This window comes from Stegodyphus dumicola, chromosome 2 (genome assembly GCF_044657685.1).
Source record: "Stegodyphus dumicola isolate Sdum_Otavi_A_Nest chromosome 2, ASM4465768v1".
Classification (NCBI taxonomy): Eukaryota; Metazoa; Arthropoda; class Arachnida; order Araneae; family Eresidae; genus Stegodyphus; species Stegodyphus dumicola.
In genome coordinates this window covers 215,834,260-215,852,665 of record NC_140769.1, presented here as the reverse complement: position 1 = coordinate 215,852,665, position 18,406 = coordinate 215,834,260, and the positions used below count along the sequence as shown (strand labels likewise).

The following is an 18,406-nucleotide window of genomic DNA, read 5'->3' as shown; positions in this document are numbered from 1 at the left end:
AAAACTAGGGTAAGAAAACCATTTTATTTACGAGTAGCACTACAAAAGATGTGAAAATTAGTAGGTGGTAAAAGCTACGCCTAACAGATATACAAGCCGATACTCAGTTGGGCATGGAGTCTAATTAACCCTCCGAGAGTTATGAGTTTAATGCTGAAATTTTGAAAGTTAATTACAATGTCAAAAATGGCAGAAATTTTTTTGTGTAATGAATGAATAAAAAAGCCACCCTTCAATATGGAATTTTACGTTCGTAACACTGAGAAGCATAAGTTGCCAGTATCCCCTCTGCAGTAGATTGTGCTACAAATGAAGCAAATAGTCAGCAAGTTGGGATGTATTTGTATGCATTTGCCTGCCCAATATGGCCCAAACATGTTTGAAATGGTGACATGTTTAGAAACCTGGCAGGCCAGTCAAAGGCATTGAAGATATTGTCGGGAAAGTCGTGCTATATGTGGCTCAGTGTCCTCCTGGAAAATAAAAGCTGGATAACCTGTTAACATAGGCAGTACAGTTGGCTGCAAAATGTCATCAACATGCTTGGAAACAGAATACCTCACAGACAATTAATGGTGAATAGCTAGCCGTCCCAGCTAATCGCATCCCAGACTGTCACACCCTATGTTCTGGCTGTGTGCCGCTCACTAACAAATGATACACTGGACCTCTCACTTCTCCATCTCCAGACATGTATGCGGCAGTCATCAGTATCGAGAGAAAAGCCTGATTCATCACTGCATCATTGCTCCAATTGGACACTGTACAGCTTGGGTTGCACAAAATGATTTTCATGAAAGCTTTAATTCAAACTGATGATGCTTTAGCATTGATTAAATGATTTTAATTGAATTTAATTTGATATTATCTTAATACACTTATACATAAATGCATAAATTAATAAAAATTACACTCTTTAATCAAATCATTTAATTTACAAATTAAAATTTAGCCCAAGATTTTGCAGTTAATCCAGATATAATTTTAATATGTGGCTCTTAGTAATTCTCTTAGCTGATCCTTCAAAAAGACCAAAAGGAAAATCAACTTAATTATATCATTTTGTTTATATTTTAATTTTACATTTAATTCCATGCTTAATTTCCTAATTTTATGCATTATGTATGATGTTTGCTTTCTTCACATTAGGTAGCTTATCACCCCTTTTTAGATTAAAATTAAAATTTGTTTTCATATATACATGTACATATATAAAATGTGTATCTATCTACTATAGAAAATGCAATACAGGAATGTGAATATTACCCTAAGTACTCTAAAAGCTACAATCCAAATTAAAGATAATTGAAAATTTAAGGGCAAAACGTCCTAGCAAAAGATGATAAAATATTTTAATATTCCTAATGCTTTCATATTTACAACTGTTATTACTTAGCTCTCAAATTACCTTCTAAAAAGTTTAATATTGGAAACACTGAAAATGTTACATCATTGTTTTCTGGAGCTTCATGAATTTAAGATTAAGAATCACACTTAATGCATCTAGGAAAAACCTTTCTCTAAATTTTGCTATTAAGGCTACTAACTTTCATTTCTTTTTGAGCATCATTAAACAGATTTTTAAAAAATATGTGAATTTTTATATTATGAATGAAATATATGAATATTTTATAAAGATATATGAATAATCTGAAATCAAAATGTTTGCCTCTTCCATTTCAGGTCCAAAAGTTATTGATCTGATTAAACAGAGGAAAAAAGCAACATTATACATTACAAAACAGAAAAGTAAATTCCTTCCTATTTTCAACATTTTGTGGCATTTCGAAATTTTATAATATGGTTTGATTTTTTTATGTAACACATGGTAAGTCACAAAAACACCCGTTCAGCCAGTCTGTTCACTGGGACTTGAACCCAGGATGAACAACAAGTGTTCAGAAGCTTTATTACTAGGCCACTGGTGAAAAATGACAGCAATTGGCAAAACTCATAAATCTTTTTTATAAAATATAATATTACATTTAAATACCTTAAACATTCCCCAAATTCATAAAAGCAGCCGTGTGCTTTACTAATTTTAATTTTATTTACTAATGCATTTAAAAGTGTAGACATTTTACTTACATGTTGCAAAATTATCGCTGTATATCTAGAGCTGTTATTTTTCATCTCAACATGTATTACCATTTTATTTAATTTAAAAGATAGCATTTTACTCTTAAATATGTTACTTTGCATTAAAATATTTAATTTTTATGTTTTGGTACACTTTAAAAGCTAAATAAGATTATAAATTATTCAATAAAAGCTATTTCTGTGTTTACTACTTTTAATATTAAAATTTTATAATATGATTCCTTTTTGAGACTGCTTATTTATGCTTAATACTCTGATAGTTCACATTTAATATTTATCATTAAATAATAGTAAGATATCATTCAATCTATCATCATTCAGTCCAGAAGTACTATTAATATATGCAAAAAATATATAATTAGTTCGATTAATATATATGAAGGGAAAAGACACACTTTAAATGATTTTAATAGTTACGTTACAAGAACAATATAAATTTAGTAAATACCAAATATAATAACATACCTTTGCAGATGTAAATCTTGTAGGTGGATAGACAATGAAATGTCTTAAAGTAAAACCAAAGCCGTTTTTATCTTTAACCAAAGTTACAGTGCGAGGACGGAATTTGTCATCTATATCATTGGTGTATCTTCTGCAGCTAGCATGAATGTTTGAGGAGTCCTAAATGAATAAAAACGCGAAAAAAATAACAGAAATTTAAAAATTAATTTCTTGCATTACAAAAATAACAACATAAAGCTCATAATGAAAAATTAAAACTTTAGATGGAATTCATTAAAAAAGCATACATTATCTATCATCCATACAGGAAAATGAAAATTTTTAACAGTAACACTTTCATAGTAATGCAATTTTGATTGCATTAGTGACATTTTGATAGTAATACAATTTTGATTACAATAGTAACATTTTGAATAACATTTTATATTACTATTAATAACTTTTAAATGTAATGTTTAAATGTTTCTAATTAAGAGAAAATTATTTCTCATTAATACGAAATTAATTAACTATAAAAGTCCTAAGCAAGTTTTGCTTCTCATAAGCACAAAAGTAAGTACATTACTTATAAAAATCCCAAAAATATAAGTTTTGCAACAAAACTGTATAAGCTTTTTTAAAACTGCAATTCAAAGATCATTATTTTCTTTCAAAAATTCTGTTACTTTAAATGTAAATTATTAAGCATGTTAATAAACAAAGAAATTTTTTAAATGCTGTTCATTTTCCTATAAGCTAAAACCTGCAGATACTTACACTAGAGTTGCCAACATTTTCTTTGAGAAGGCAGTCAAAATATGGTAAATTTTGATATGATATTATGACTATAACCAATGAATAAAAAGTCCTTAAAACAGTTTCATTACATCAAACCTACTAAAAAACAACTATACTATACACTTCCTTTTTAAAAACCATATTTATTTACAGTAAAAGCCCAACCATAGAGCATACAACGAATCTGAAAGTTCAAATAACCAAAACACTGCAGAATTTTAGAAAAAAAAAAAAAAAAAAATTCTCTGAAAAATTTAACGAGAGAGAGATTTGTAATGCCGTTACAGGGCTTGTAACACTATTAATACATATACGCTATTACCAAACAGTGTGATTTAGTGCCAATATGAATAAGCATGATATCATAACACAATCATAAGAAGTTCGTGTTAGTTTAACATTTATTCTCCATAAGCCAATTAAATTTTTTAAGGAAGAATAAAAGTTCTAGTTTTCCCTTGCATTTGAAAATATGATTAATATTTTTAAAGTTACAGGAACCAGGTATCAAAAAAATTGCAATGTGCAACTTTGAAAACAGATAAAAATTGGCAGTGTATCATGAAAAATTATGATAAGCAATTCAAGTTTTTTTTATATGCTATATCTACAATTTGTACCTCTTTATTATCTGTCTTAATACACGACGATATGTTCGTTTACACTTCTGATGGAATGATTGGTGACATCTCAACCAACTTTCATGTTCAGCAGCATTTCATAATTGGATCACATATTTTACTTTCACGTTTAAAGCCTATGAATTATGTGGACTTTTATTACTGAAAAGCATTCCCTCCCACTAAAAAAAAAAATTAATCATATCTAATTTTAAATCTTTTGATATTCAAACTTTTAATTCATAATAAAAAAGGGTACTTTTCTGTTATCAGGACTGGATTCAAAAATATGTGTATATATGTATGTGTGCAAGTACATGAGTGCACATGCACACACAAACACATGCAACCACACATACATATACACATTTCCCTGACTTATAGTGGTAAGGGGAGCCGATTTGCACTACCAAAGGGCCCAGGGTTCGAATCCCAGAGAAGGCATACTTGTAACTGTCCATCCCCTTCATAGGAGGCAATGGTGGCCCACCTATTAGGTGCCTCCCTAATAAAGTGACCACCAATTCATGCCTTAGAATTGGTTAAGTTGAAGTCAGCTGAGGGCCCACCACTGGGCAGAAAACATTTCTGAATCTGGTCCTGATAACAGAAAAAGTACCCAAATAAGATCCTTCTTTTTATAATTTTAGAATGGAAATTTTCCTCATTGGCTTTTCTAATCTGAATTTTGCTTTTATAGGCTCAACTTTCTTGAATTTTCACATATCCAGAATTCGGCAATTTCTGAGCTTTCCAGATAGTCAAGCTTTTACTGTACTGAAAGGGACTCCATCCTCAACTTACAAATTCTCCCCATCTCCTGATGACACTTTCTGTGCATCCTCTTAGTTGCACTAGTTCTGCCTCTTAAAAAATGGAATAAAAAAATTGGGTAGACTACTACTAAGAACTCAATGGCAATCCTGCATTTATTACATATTGAAATTTATATAATTTAAAATCTACATTACGAAAAGATAGAGGAATTTGTCTAAGATTTGTTGAGCATTCGCAACAAATTATTTAAATTTTATGCTTTCTAAAAGCTCACCATGTTAAGCAACTGGAAGCAGAAGTTAGACTAAACTCATCTGCACATATCGTAATATCCCCCAAAAAAAATGTTTTTTTGGAGAAGGGGTATCTCTGGTAAAGAACCACCCTTTTTTTAAAAAAAAATCAGACTATTAAAGAAAATGGCCAGATATGTGATTACCCTTACACTTCTGAAAAACTGTATTTGACTGCACTTAAAATTTTTTCTGAATGCATCACTGCCATTAGGTTTCACTTCTCTCCCAGAGGGGAAAAGGGGAAAAAAAGCTCATAATTTTATTTTATACAACCCTTCAGAACTTATTTTGCCTAATAGCATACAACTTGGATAGTTATTAGTTACATATCAATCTCAACAGGTACTCAATCACTGGCTGAAATAATAAAAGATTTAATATTTTGAAAATGAAAAAAAAAGTTTCATAAAAGGGAGCACATTGTAATTACTGCTTTTTCCATTTGCAGATAATAATACTTTTATTTTCAAGAAAAATCATGCGTTCAGTATTAGTAATTTAAAAAAGAAAAATCTATGCAAAAGTAAAGCTTAGTTTTTATGTTTACAATAAAAAAGAGAACTATTTCCATTTGCAAAAACTGAGGAATGTCAAGTAAATTCAGGAGCTACTGACTAGTGAACTGGTATAAAAAAAATTAAATTTTTTGTTATGCAGAGGTATTTTTGACAACAGTTTGAAGTTTTAATTATTCTTTATATAATTTATAAACTCCTTGCCTGTACTCAAATAAATGCTTAACTTCAACTCATCTTCTAACAGATCATTTATTATTTATCAAAGAAAGTTATGTATTCTGTCTGAGCACTCTATGCTGACATAGTGAGAACAAAACTAACAATTTTCTTATTCTCTAACTTTAAACTCCTGTGGATTTCATCTCAGTGATCACAGATATTCACTTTTGCAGATACTCCATGGTTACCAACAATATAAAACTTCATACTTATTATTTCTCACAAAGAATAAATTTCATTGCAAAAATTGTTCTGTTTATGTCAAACTGAATATGAATAAGAATGTTTTAAAATTCTTTATGATTTATTTTTCAAACATACAGCCAATAAGAAATAAGCTATGATATTATAGAAGAGTTTGATATTTTTGCAATGCACAGTTCAAAAAATGCATCAAATTCAAAATTATTTTAGATTTTTTCTTGAATGGTTCAGTTTAATTTATTCAAGACTTCATATGTACTACTTCCAAAAAACCTACCCTCTTTGCTTTACAAATTCAATCATCAGTGCTTCAATGTTTTAAATGATCTCATGATAATTAAATCCAATACCTTAATATATTTTGCTGTTTCTATAAGAATACCAATGTGCAATATATTTAAGCTGCTGAAAAATTATCAGTAAAGACTGTAATTTAGAACTAATTTTTCACAAAGACCTAAAACTGAAATTCATAATTAAAAAATTTCAAATAATCTATTAAATATTACAGAGAGAATTCTATTTTTCTCTTTATTTAAGATTCAAGATTCTAATTAGAATTTACTTTTGTTTTTTACTTGCTTTGGGAAAGGGCCAGAATTTCCGGGTGAACTATTATAATTAAAATACACTGAAATGGTTCATCAGCTAATTCTGGATACAAAAAAGAAAGGATTTTTATAGAAGAGAGATTTCAACTGATTTTAATGTTCCTACCCCCCCTGAACGACTGACATTGAAGTTGATTGAATTCCTCTGCTGTCATGTTTATTTTTCTTTAAATTTCATTATTTTTTAATTGGGGTAATGCTTGTTTGAAAAGTTTTGGTTTTAAAATTTTTAAATTCTTTGTAACTTTTAATGCATTATTTGAAATTTATTAATTATGAATTTCAATTTGTAAAAAATTAGTTCTAAATTTCTTACTTTATGTGATATATATATATATATATATAAAGAGGAATGTTAAAAGGCTAATGCTAAAAAATACATTTGACACTATAGTTCCTTAGCAAAATTGTCAAATCATGTAACAGCTAGAAATAATAGTAAAATAGTAAAAGCTATCTCATAAAAACTAAATGTAAAAATTACAAATCGATATTACAATATATATATACACATATTGCACATTACACACACACACATACATATAAAACATTTCCTCATGCAACCCCCCCCCCAGCTTTTTAGTGCAAGGTTCTGAAAATTTTAAAAATATTTGCGTTAAATTTTCTTCTTCCTCAATGCATTCAGAGAATAAGCTCCATTAAATTTTAAAAAGGATTCCTCCACACAGCAATTGTTTTCATCTTACTACCAAAGACAAATTTTCATAAACTATCTGCGAAGGTCATGTCAAACCTTAAAATATGTAAGCAAACTTCTAAATTTATTTCTCTATAACCTATTTAATTTTTTATTTCATTTGGAAACTTTATCGCTCTGTCCTAAAAGTAGCGCTGTAAGTCTAAACAGCATCATTCTAATTAATCATGTTATCTTTCGTAACCCTTAATGCAAATGCCTCTTGACCAATCACCAAATGGTTAAGCAAACTAAAAACTGAAACTATTGACTCCCTCCCTTTTTTTCTATGAACTGATGCATCACTTTTGCTTGTGCTTCTCTTGGCCAGATGTCTTTCTGCAATTAAAAGTGTGTGCTGCTACTTTTGCTTCTATAGCAATAATATCAAAATTGAAAATGTTCTTTAATAGGCACAAGTGGAGTGTCAAGTGAATTGTGGCCACAAAATGAGAATTTAAATAAAAAAGGAATTTAATCCAGTTCGACTGCTTCTTCTTCAAAAATGGATGGACGCTCTAAGCATCAAGTATCTACGCAATTAGCATTTCTACGCATCTACGTCTCAGTGTTCTTATTTCAGTGCCTCCAAAAGTGTTCTGTGATTACATTCTTCGGCCAGTTCTAATTATGAAGAAATCTACATGGGTTTGTTATTCTGTGTTCACAGTGAATCATGGGAAAAGTCCTGTTTCACCAACAAAATTTTAATGCAAGTTTGTGCCGCATAATCAATCAAATCATTCATATCGAGTCACCAAACCACAGTTTCATTACATATATATATATATATATGACATAATAAAAGCAAGGAAAAGACGGAGCACTATTGATGCGTAGTTATCCTACATTGAAGAGAAAGTATTATGATTGTGTCGTAAGCTAATGTGTTGACTTTGTAAATAAAATTTGGCAGTCGAGGCGATTTTAATTCCAATTTTATTTCCAATTGACACTGTGTCGCCACAGATCACTTGGCACCCTAGTCATGCTGTTCAAGAACATTTACATTATTGATATTTTTGCAATAGGAAGCAGCATAGCGAAATTGCGTCAAAGCACAGCACAGACAGAAGCTGAAGTGCGTAGTTATGAAAGATGGAAGCACGCGAAAAGTTTTGGTTTACAATGGTAGTTTCAGTTCCCAATTATTACGTCATCAGAGCTGCGCAGGCCATAGAATGATCTAGAAATGATGCAATCCAGAGAAGTTATTGCAATTTTTAGAATATAGAGGGAGAATTAATGTTTTACTGTTAGTTTAAATTATAATTTTGATTCACATATTTTTTTATCTTACATATTTCACATATTTTTTATCTTACATATATATATATATATACATATTGCACATTACACAAACACATATATCTATATAAAACATTTCCTCATGTATTCCTCCCAGCTTTTTAGTGCAAGATTTTGAAAATTTTAAAAATATTTGTGTTAAATTTTCTTCTTTCTTAATGCATTCAGAGAACAAGCTCCATTAAATTTTAAAAAGGATCCCTTGACACAGCAATTGTTTTCATCTTACTACCAAACACAAACCTTCATAAACTATCTGCGAAGGTCATGTCAAACCTTTTCCTTCTAAGCGTTGAACTTTATGCCAGCCTAATGCTAGAGCCAACCAGTCACAGAGAAGCAAACACAAACTGACATTCAGTCTATGGTTTCACTGAATCTGATGCAGAATCATCTTCTAACTATTGATCAATGATTTAAGGTCAAAGGACTAGCAGGGGTAACATGAAATTGTGAGATTCAAGTTACAGGGAAGTAGAAATGAAGATATCTTATTAGAAATTGTAATATTAATATTACTATGTATTCTTATTGGAATATAAGTTTCTTTTAAAGAAATAATATTATGATAGTCACCTATTGTTTACCCAAGACTGCTTTTTATTTATTATGCTCATATTGTAACTGCATCCTTCAGAAAAAAAATTATTTGCATAATTTTTCTCACTCGATTTCCCGCAGTTTCAGTATTTTATTTTTTATATAATTCAAGTATTTCTCAGTTCATAAAATTAGTTAAAAAGGGGTGCAAGAAAAGTATATTTTGCAAAATATACAGCCTCCATCACCCTTTTACTCGCGGCATCATGATTGAAACATTATTTTAAAAGTATAAAGTGTTTCATTTATTTTTAAAAATAGCTTGTTATTGGCCCCATGTTCTTCAACAGCTCATCAAGAGCTACTTCGAAGAACAGTCACCTAGTAAGGACATGCTTTAGAACTTCACTCCTCAGTGTTAACAAAATTAGAAAATGACTAATTCCTCTCTTCTTTTCAAAGATTTTGAAAAGTGTCCATAAATTTTCACAAGTACCATCTCTCTGTCTACACCTAATGTATCACAAAAAAATTAAATACTAATGTAGATTATACAGGTATCAATATATTGGTTCTAATTACTATCAATTATAGCATGATTACCATCAATCTTACCAGCTCGTTCCACAAAAATCTATTTTTAATTTTCATGTTAATAAAAGGATAAAAATATCTGACTACCACACAATCATTACTTTTTCTGGCAATTTAATTCAATTGTAGTCATGTTCAAAAGAATAAAATATTTTGGATCACAAGGTATAACTAAAAAGTCACATGCATATTTCTGCACTCATACATTTTTTGAAAATGATTCTGCCTGCATCACACTACATTTTTTATCCATATCAGAGACCAAGAATATGTTCTCACAACTGATATTACTATGGGCAGGAATTAATTAACTGTTGGAGTCTGTTAGAAAAAAATTAATAACATAACTACTAATAAAAAAATAATTCAAGTTAAATATAAAGGGGGATACAAATAAATAAATCGTGATCAATTATATACTTATGCTAAAAAAATAAACAAACAACAAGAAATAGTGCATCATAAAAACTACCTTTGATATAACAAATGGAAGATGAGCAAATTAATGATAACTGTGCCTGGTACTACAATGTAAGAGAAATCAATATTCTGAACAGCCCTTCACTTTACTTAAAATTACAATTATACTTTTTAATAAACTTTAACTTTAATTTTGCAAAAAAAAATATCTGTGAATTGAAAAGTTAATTGTACAGCATTTTGCTCTAGAAACATAAAATAATACTCTAAATTATGAAGTAAAAATATATAAATGATGATTAGATACCAAGCTATGTTTCAAACACATATGCCGATTGTTGAAATCTGATTTAAAACTTCTTTATTCAGTATACTGATATATATTGAGATTGAATATATAGTGATAAGTTTTTATGCCTGTGATCTGCTAAACTTCATGTTTCATATACTTGAGCTTGGTAGATCCATCTCTTCAGCTTAGATTAACCAGATAAAATTCTTCCTTGAATAAGTGCTCTTGGTTTATGTTTTTTACATTTTCAAGTGTTCCCTATCCCCCTCTAGTGTGAATGGGTTTTTTTTATTCTTCCTATCACACAATTTCAGTAACAATTCAGTAAGACACAATTACAGTAACCAATTTCAACGTCAGTCTTACTAAACACTAGTAAGAATGTGTTGAGATATTTGTAATCGCATTCTTATTGGTTAAAAGGAAGTATGGCTTTTTGTCAGGTCCGATGTATTATGAAACTTAATCCCATTTTATTTGTTTATATTTCTGTATGTTATTTTTGATTGGCTGTTTTATGTGCCCTGTTTATGATTTGTTAAATCATGATCTGTTGTAAAATTATATATATAACCTCTCTAAACTTTTTCACTCTCTGCTTGTATCACTGCATGTATTTCTCTGTGTGTACCTCTGCATATTACTCTGTAATAAATGTTTGTTTTTCGAACCACAGCATTGACAATGTTCAACAGAATGCTACATGATTAATAGATTTTCCTATTAATTCTGCAATTCAGTAGCTAACACAAGAATGCCAAACATCTAATTCTAATAGAATACTTTTAAAGTAAGCAATATTCTTTACGATGGCTACTTTTAACAAGATAAATCCATACATAAATTTCTTCTTCTTATACATGCATTTAACTTTCTATGGTGGAGGTATAGGGCCACCCATACCATACTATGATTAAACCAAATAAAATTAATCCAAATTACTACATAACAGAACCCCCCCCCAAAGCAAGTAACAACTGTAATGCACAAATTGTAACTCAGGAATTTCACACTAAATGTGGAATTACGGTCACATTAATTAATATCCATGAAGCTGTGCACTCAGTATTGCATTGCAATATCAGTGACACATGGATCATGGAAAAAGGTTTCTTTTAAAATATATAGGAGATTTAAATGGTATCATTTTCTGAAATACAGATGACATGCCAAATTAAATCAAAAGCAAAGATGGGTTTTTGCTCAGAAGTTTAGAATATGGGTGCATCTATTACAATATGGGAGAGTTATAAAAATGAACCTGTAAAAATATTCCTAAAAATTATATTTTCACATGATATGAACATATTATTTTATTAACAATCAATTTTTATAACAAAGTTAAAAAGAAAATGCAAATCAATATAAATAATTCATTAATTTGATACTAAAAAAGAACACAAAATGAAATAAAATCAAAACAGGCAAGCCGTATCTACTAACTACAATATCATCTAATACAGTACAAAGTCTTTAATCCAGACGTCCATAATCCGGAATGATCTATAATTAGGACCTCAAAGCTACAAACATTCTGCACATGTGTAAACGCATAGCGCATAATACCTTTATGCATGCACATAATATGTTTACACATGTGCGTTTAATGTATAACAGATGGTATAAACTAGGCTAAAATTATCTAATTAGCTATTTCAGTTAAAAAATTATCTAATTAGCTATTTCAGTTAATGTTGCAGATTGCATTGTTCCTTAACCTTCTAATTTGATCTGGCTTATTATTTTTTGCAGACTGTTAGAGCAATTTTATAAAAAGTAAGCTTGAATTTTCGATTATGTCAAAAAGAGTTACCGATTCTGGAGCTGCCAAAGAATCTACAAGAGAAAGCATGTTTCGATGTACCGCTTCTGATAGTGAAGAAAGTGACAGAGAGGTTATTGAAAACGAAAAAATTTTGATTGACAAGTTAGTCGGTATTCTCGACACAGCAATTAGAGGACTTGAACCGTGGAACTGAACAAGAAATTATGTCTCTTTACAGAATTAAAGAGAATGTATTATCACATAAAAAATGAAGCAACTTAAACAACTTACATTGAAAGAAATGTTTAATAAAGTAAACAAATAAATATTAAGCTTCTTTTTTTTTTTTGTAAATTTTGATATCCTTTAGATCATGATTGCTCATTATTTTATAAATTACGGTTTCATATTTTTAATTTTATAATTTCTGCATGCCATCTTACCAGATTTAAATTGATGATCTATAATCCGGAAAAACTCCTAATCAGGAATCGCCAAAGTCCCGACAAGTCCGGATTAAAGACTTTATAGCAAAAGAAATGAACTAAAAATGAACATTATAATTTTCGAAAAATTATTTTATACACATAAAAATAAAATGATACTATAAAATAAGAGTAAATAATTTCAATGCGTTTACACAATAAAGATTTCAAAACTGCTAACCCCACCCCCCTTTTTCTTTACTCTGTTCTTTCTCTCTCATTCTTAAATACAACACATGCACTCTAAAAGCCTACGCTTAAATAGCTAAGAAATAAAAGAAGGTATATGCACATGTAGAAAAATTAACCAACCTTAGATATTTGATAGTGCATAATTCTAGATAACCAACATATAACAGTTTATTGCTTTAGATATAGCAATAAACTGTTATAAACATATAACAGTTTATTGCTTTAGTCGAAATGAATATAGATGAAAAAATTAAAATGAGGGAATGAAGTTATATTAAAGCTAAACTAAGCATGACAGTTAAATGATTACATATATATAAAATACTCATAATATCATTTCAAATTTCATATGTTTGTAAAACTTAACATTATTCTTATGAATAAAAATCTTAACCTTAAAAATGAAGTGTTTAACAATTGAACATACCAGACTTAAAAGCTACACATTTTTACTATACACAAAATTATATTTATATAATGCCAATTTAAACTACACATTCTAGAATATAACAAATGTATTTAATTTTAAAATAACTTGCCTCATTTTCAAAACCATTACCACAATGAATACTTTTTACATATTCTAATCTATAACTTAATAATAATTTACTTGATTATTGAACTCCAACTGCAAAAACAAAGCATTAAAAACTTATCTAAATGCACTCTTAAAAATACAGCAATTAAGGAGAATTACAAAATAAGCCCTACTCAAAAACACTACATAAGCACTAAACAACTAACTGCACTACCAGTGGAGAGAATGTTACCTTACACTGAAAAGAAGCACTTAACAGAACACTCAGGATAAGGTATAAATATAGCAGACGCTATTTTTAAAAAAAAAGAAAACCATCAAAAACACAGCAGCTTTAACATTTCCCTTTCCACAATTTGGAAAAGAAAAACAAAGCTGTTTCTTCTCAGATTTTTTTTTTTTTTTTTTTTTTTTTTTTTTTTTTTTTTTTGTCCCCCTTATCAGAATGAGACACATATAACTCAAATAAATTTATTTTGTTGCTCTTTTAACCAATTTCTTTAAACTTTAAAAAAAAAAAAAAAAAAACTACATACAAAAATAAAAGAGGAAGAGGGACTGTTTTTAGCAGATTTAAAATTGAGAAATGTCTTCATATTTGTTAAAAAAAAGCACTCAGATATATACAGATTATTTTTTCTCTAATTTAAAAAAAAAAATTAAAAGTGTATTACATCATAATTTTAAAATTGCTAAAAAAGTAAGTAAATAAATGTAAAATTTAAAAAAAAGAGGGGAGAAAAATAATTTTTTAAATTTTACATATGTAAACCTCTCTAATTTTATTTGTTAATGAAATTTTAAAAACAGATGGGGGGAAGAAAGAAAATGAAAGGAAAGAAACACCTGAATGCCTCTTATTTTTTCTTATATCAGAGAAATTGCAGTAATATTAACAAATTTTAATTACAAAATCTTCATATATTACAAAAGAAATGCTGTAAAACCAACAAATTTAGATACACAATTATAATTTTAAAATGAAGGAAATTATGCCAATTGTCATACTTTGCAGCTAGAATTAAAAGATATATCAGAGAGACAAATATTAAATGGGCATCTTATAAATAACCATTTTAAGAACTAGAAAAGACACAACAGTCTATAAAACAGTTGTTTTTCAAGAAACATCTCCACCCAAAAAATGCAATTAAAAAAGCATATTTGCTAAAACAATCGAAAACTGAATCACTTGCTTACGTTAAAGTATCATACTTATTCCAAAATAAGATGCCTCATCCCCTTGAATATAAGACCTTTCTTATGTTTTTGGATAAATTTTAAGAAATGAAAAAAAAAAATGTAGGTGAATATTTAATGAGAGTATGACGCTGATAAGAATTCATTTGCTTTTGATTAGAAAGAAAGGGAAGCTAATTAATATACAATATAATAGTTTATTATGGTATAGAAAGAAAAGTTAAGAAAAACTAATAATGTATTATTACATACTTGTTTTCAATCATACCAGTTACCGATGCAGTTACCGATGATACCAGTTATGCAGCCCTAAACTAAAATCACTCAACTAGAATGTGACTTATCATAATTAGCAATAGTTATACAGTTTATATATGCTACTTTAAATCTATGGTTTATTTAATATTTAAACAGTTTAATTATTATATATATATTCTATCTAGTATAAAAATCAACCTTTCTCTCATTCCACAAGTTCACTTATTAAGATATTCAATTTTAGTAAATATGACAGGTTTATTTTCTAACTAGGAAAAAATATGGAACTTAAATTTGAGAAGAGGAGAGTGACTTGTGCAAAATCTGAGAGTCATCAGACTTAGATCCCCCTTCCTTAGAAGCAAAACATTTCTGCATTTAAAATTCTTAAAAATATAGAGCAAATAGCAGGAGCAGCTTTTCTGCTTACACTGCAGCAGTTGTGCTAGGAAAGCATATTATCAACAGCCAATAAACATGCTGAAGACATGTATTGCTTTTTCATGCCTTAAATATCTGATTCCTCATATACTTTTTCAATCTACTAATCATTTATAATGAACAGGTCATTATCAAAGCTATTCAAAAAATATTTACTGCAGGGTTCACAATAACACAGGTTTAGTTCAAACCTATGTTATCGATTACAGTCACACTAACCATATGAGGATAATGAATATTTAATATGCAGCTACTCAGAAAGTAGCCTATTTCAGTTTTGTAATTAGATGAATATACAGGGCAAGTCAAAAGTCTGTTAAAACTTTAAAAATTCATAAAAAAAGAGAGAAATTATGATAAAGAAATGTTATTTGCAAGAAAGGGCTCACAAGGAAGTCAGATTTTTTTTAGCAGCACAAAAATGTTTAGTTAAAAATGTCACCAGTAGAGGGTGCTGGCATGCGAGAGATTCAGCAGAATTATGCAGATTAATCTTGCAATAAAAGACCACAATACATGAGGATTTCTCATTTCAGAAGGTTATCATTACCTGAGTGAGTGTTGTTGGTGAAGTTGTTCTATTTGAATGGAAAGTCAGCAACTGTTGCATTGCAAAAATTTTGCCTGGTGAAAGGACTGAAGATGAAAAATGGCCCATATAGTGTTCTGGAATACTGAAGTTTGTCAAACGGTTCGAAGAAACTTAACATGTGAGAAATGTGAATCCAAAATGAAATTAGAAAAAAGAAAAAGAATATTTTAGATGGATAAGTGCAGGTATGTCAAAAAATTTTCAATTGGCAATTTACCTAGCCTACTATTTTTAAATTGGATTCTTCTTTGTCTTCTTTTGGTATGTTGATAATGTTTCCCACTTAGGATAAATATCGATAGCTTGACGAACTTGCCTTGAATCGATTGTTTGACAAACATTTTTGCAACGGTAGAGTCGCAAAAATTGCAAACTTGCATTTGATAGGTAACTTTTGCATCATTATTTTAATACATAGTATTTGCTATTGTAATCACAAATTTCATTTTATATCAAACTTATTATTATTGCATTTTCTATTTAAAAGATTGTGTATTATTTCAGATTTATGGTTTTATTAAAGAGAAATTAAATATTTGTCAACTATTGATGTATGGAATATTAATATGCACAAAGAAAGTATCATCCTTTGGGATTCTGAGAAACAGTAAAATAAAAGTTACATATTATGTTCATTTGCCATAAAAATTATTTTCTTTGTTATTAATAAACTTATTTCTCAGTATTTTTTATAAAATAATGAATATTGTCTACTTAATAGTATAAACGGGATTATGAAGTTATGTAGCAATAAAATCATTTCTGAAAATGGTACGGCTCTGTGATGCAAATTTTAATTTTTAAAAAAATTTCTTATTTGAATTAATGCCAAAGCTTAAAAATCTTTGAAAATATTGAAGCCATCTAAAATACAAATATGCAAGACAGGGATGTTGTTTAACCTTTGAATAAATGGTGCAACTGAATTATTCTATCACAGTAACTTAGAATAAATAATTTTATTATACTTACTTTCAGTAAAACCAAAGCTTAATGTTTAGAAACATAAATTTAAAATAAAGAACTTAATGTTAATTTACAATAAAAAAGCAAATGTTTACTGTTATTTTCCAAAGAAAATGCTAAACTAAACTAATATAAAATTTAAGAATACATTGCGATGTCATAACTTTAGTCCTACCCATTTATGGCATCAATAAGCTCTGCTTTTTCAATTTTGTTTACACTCCACACTTTAAGCCTAGCATGCCTGCAAAAACACAGTTATCTTACTAAAAATTTTTGGCGATAACTTTTCACCAACCCAGTGTGTCTGGCACATCTGTTCCTGTGTTGCCAATAAAAAGTGAACACTAATAACAAGATGTTAAATATGGATCCACCATTCATCACTATCGTAGCCTCTACTATTTAAAAAGAACTTTCTACTAAGCTTCTATAAATATCTACAGATATTTTGCACAATTTCTCTTGCAATATGATAAACAACTTTCTAATCTAACTCACAACACTCCAGCTAATTCAAATGATGAGTTCAACGGGGAGTCCATGAACTAGACTTTCGGGCTGGTTGTCAAATTCATTCACTTCCATTTCTTCAAATCACTAAGTTAGGAAGAATGAGCAACTTATCATGCTAAAAGAGTGATGGATCTGTTACGAATCATTGTCATAGAATACAGCATTCAACATCTGACATTCTGGGGGGGGGAGGACTAGTGGACTAAGGCGAACCATGAAAATTCCTCCTTTACCAAATTTCACTTTGAACAAGTTACTCCAGCACATAGCATTTACCTGAAAATCGGCATTTTACAAATATTCATTAATTTCCACAATGTGTAGGATATCTCATCATTCCATCCAATATTCTTCTATTATTCGAGCATCCACTCCTAACTAGTTTACGCTACTTAACTGACATGCAACTTTTTGCATAGTGTTCACTGATCTAAGCAGCTTGCCCATGAAATCCAAATGCATGTCTCAATCCATTGAATACAAGTTTTATGATATGCATTGGAAACCCCTATTCTCATTTTAGAGGGAATAAATTCTTGACTAACAATTCTTGACAATAAATAACAAGACACCTCTGGTGACATTTTGGTAGCCCTTATCTGTTTCTTATCTCAAGAATTCTTGTCTACAAAAAGAAACAACTCCAGCAACAATCATTTGTATTTCTTATTATGATCGGCATTTCTTACTCTGACCTTTAGGAACATCACTTCACTTTACCAGCTAAACATTTCATTAATAATGACAAGCAAGTATAGCTAACAGAATCTGTCATGTATAGACACAGAACAATTGCTAGAGACTGAGATTATTAAAATGTCACTCCTGTTTTATCAGAAAAATTTCCTGGCACCAAAATTTAACATTAAGAAACTGGTATTAAGGACAACTGGCTTCACAATTCCAAAAAACTGGAATTTTGCAGCTACAATTTTTAATAAGTCTGCAGTTTAACTTTTCCACATGTTGCAAACTTTGATGATCCCAATCTAGTGATAGTTTTTACTTCTCAGGT

General features: G+C 29.3%; 1 protein-coding gene across 7 annotated transcripts in view; it reads right to left on the bottom strand.

Moving 5' to 3' along the window:
- LOC118198647 (rho GTPase-activating protein 23-like) overlaps positions 1 to 18,406 on the bottom strand; it is a 136,442-nt gene that overhangs the window by 101,800 nt on the left and 16,236 nt on the right. For 5 of the 7 annotated variants that reach the window (XM_085811748.1, XM_085811749.1, XM_085811745.1 and 2 more), the window contains exon 3: positions 2,566 to 2,724. In XM_085811748.1, coding sequence (XP_085667874.1) covers positions 2,566 to 2,724 — 159 coding nt within the window. Of the gene's footprint in view, positions 1 to 2,565; positions 2,725 to 13,419; positions 13,648 to 18,406 lie in introns of those variants that run through there. The other 2 variants (XM_085811750.1, XM_085811751.1) reach the window with 2 other exon arrangements.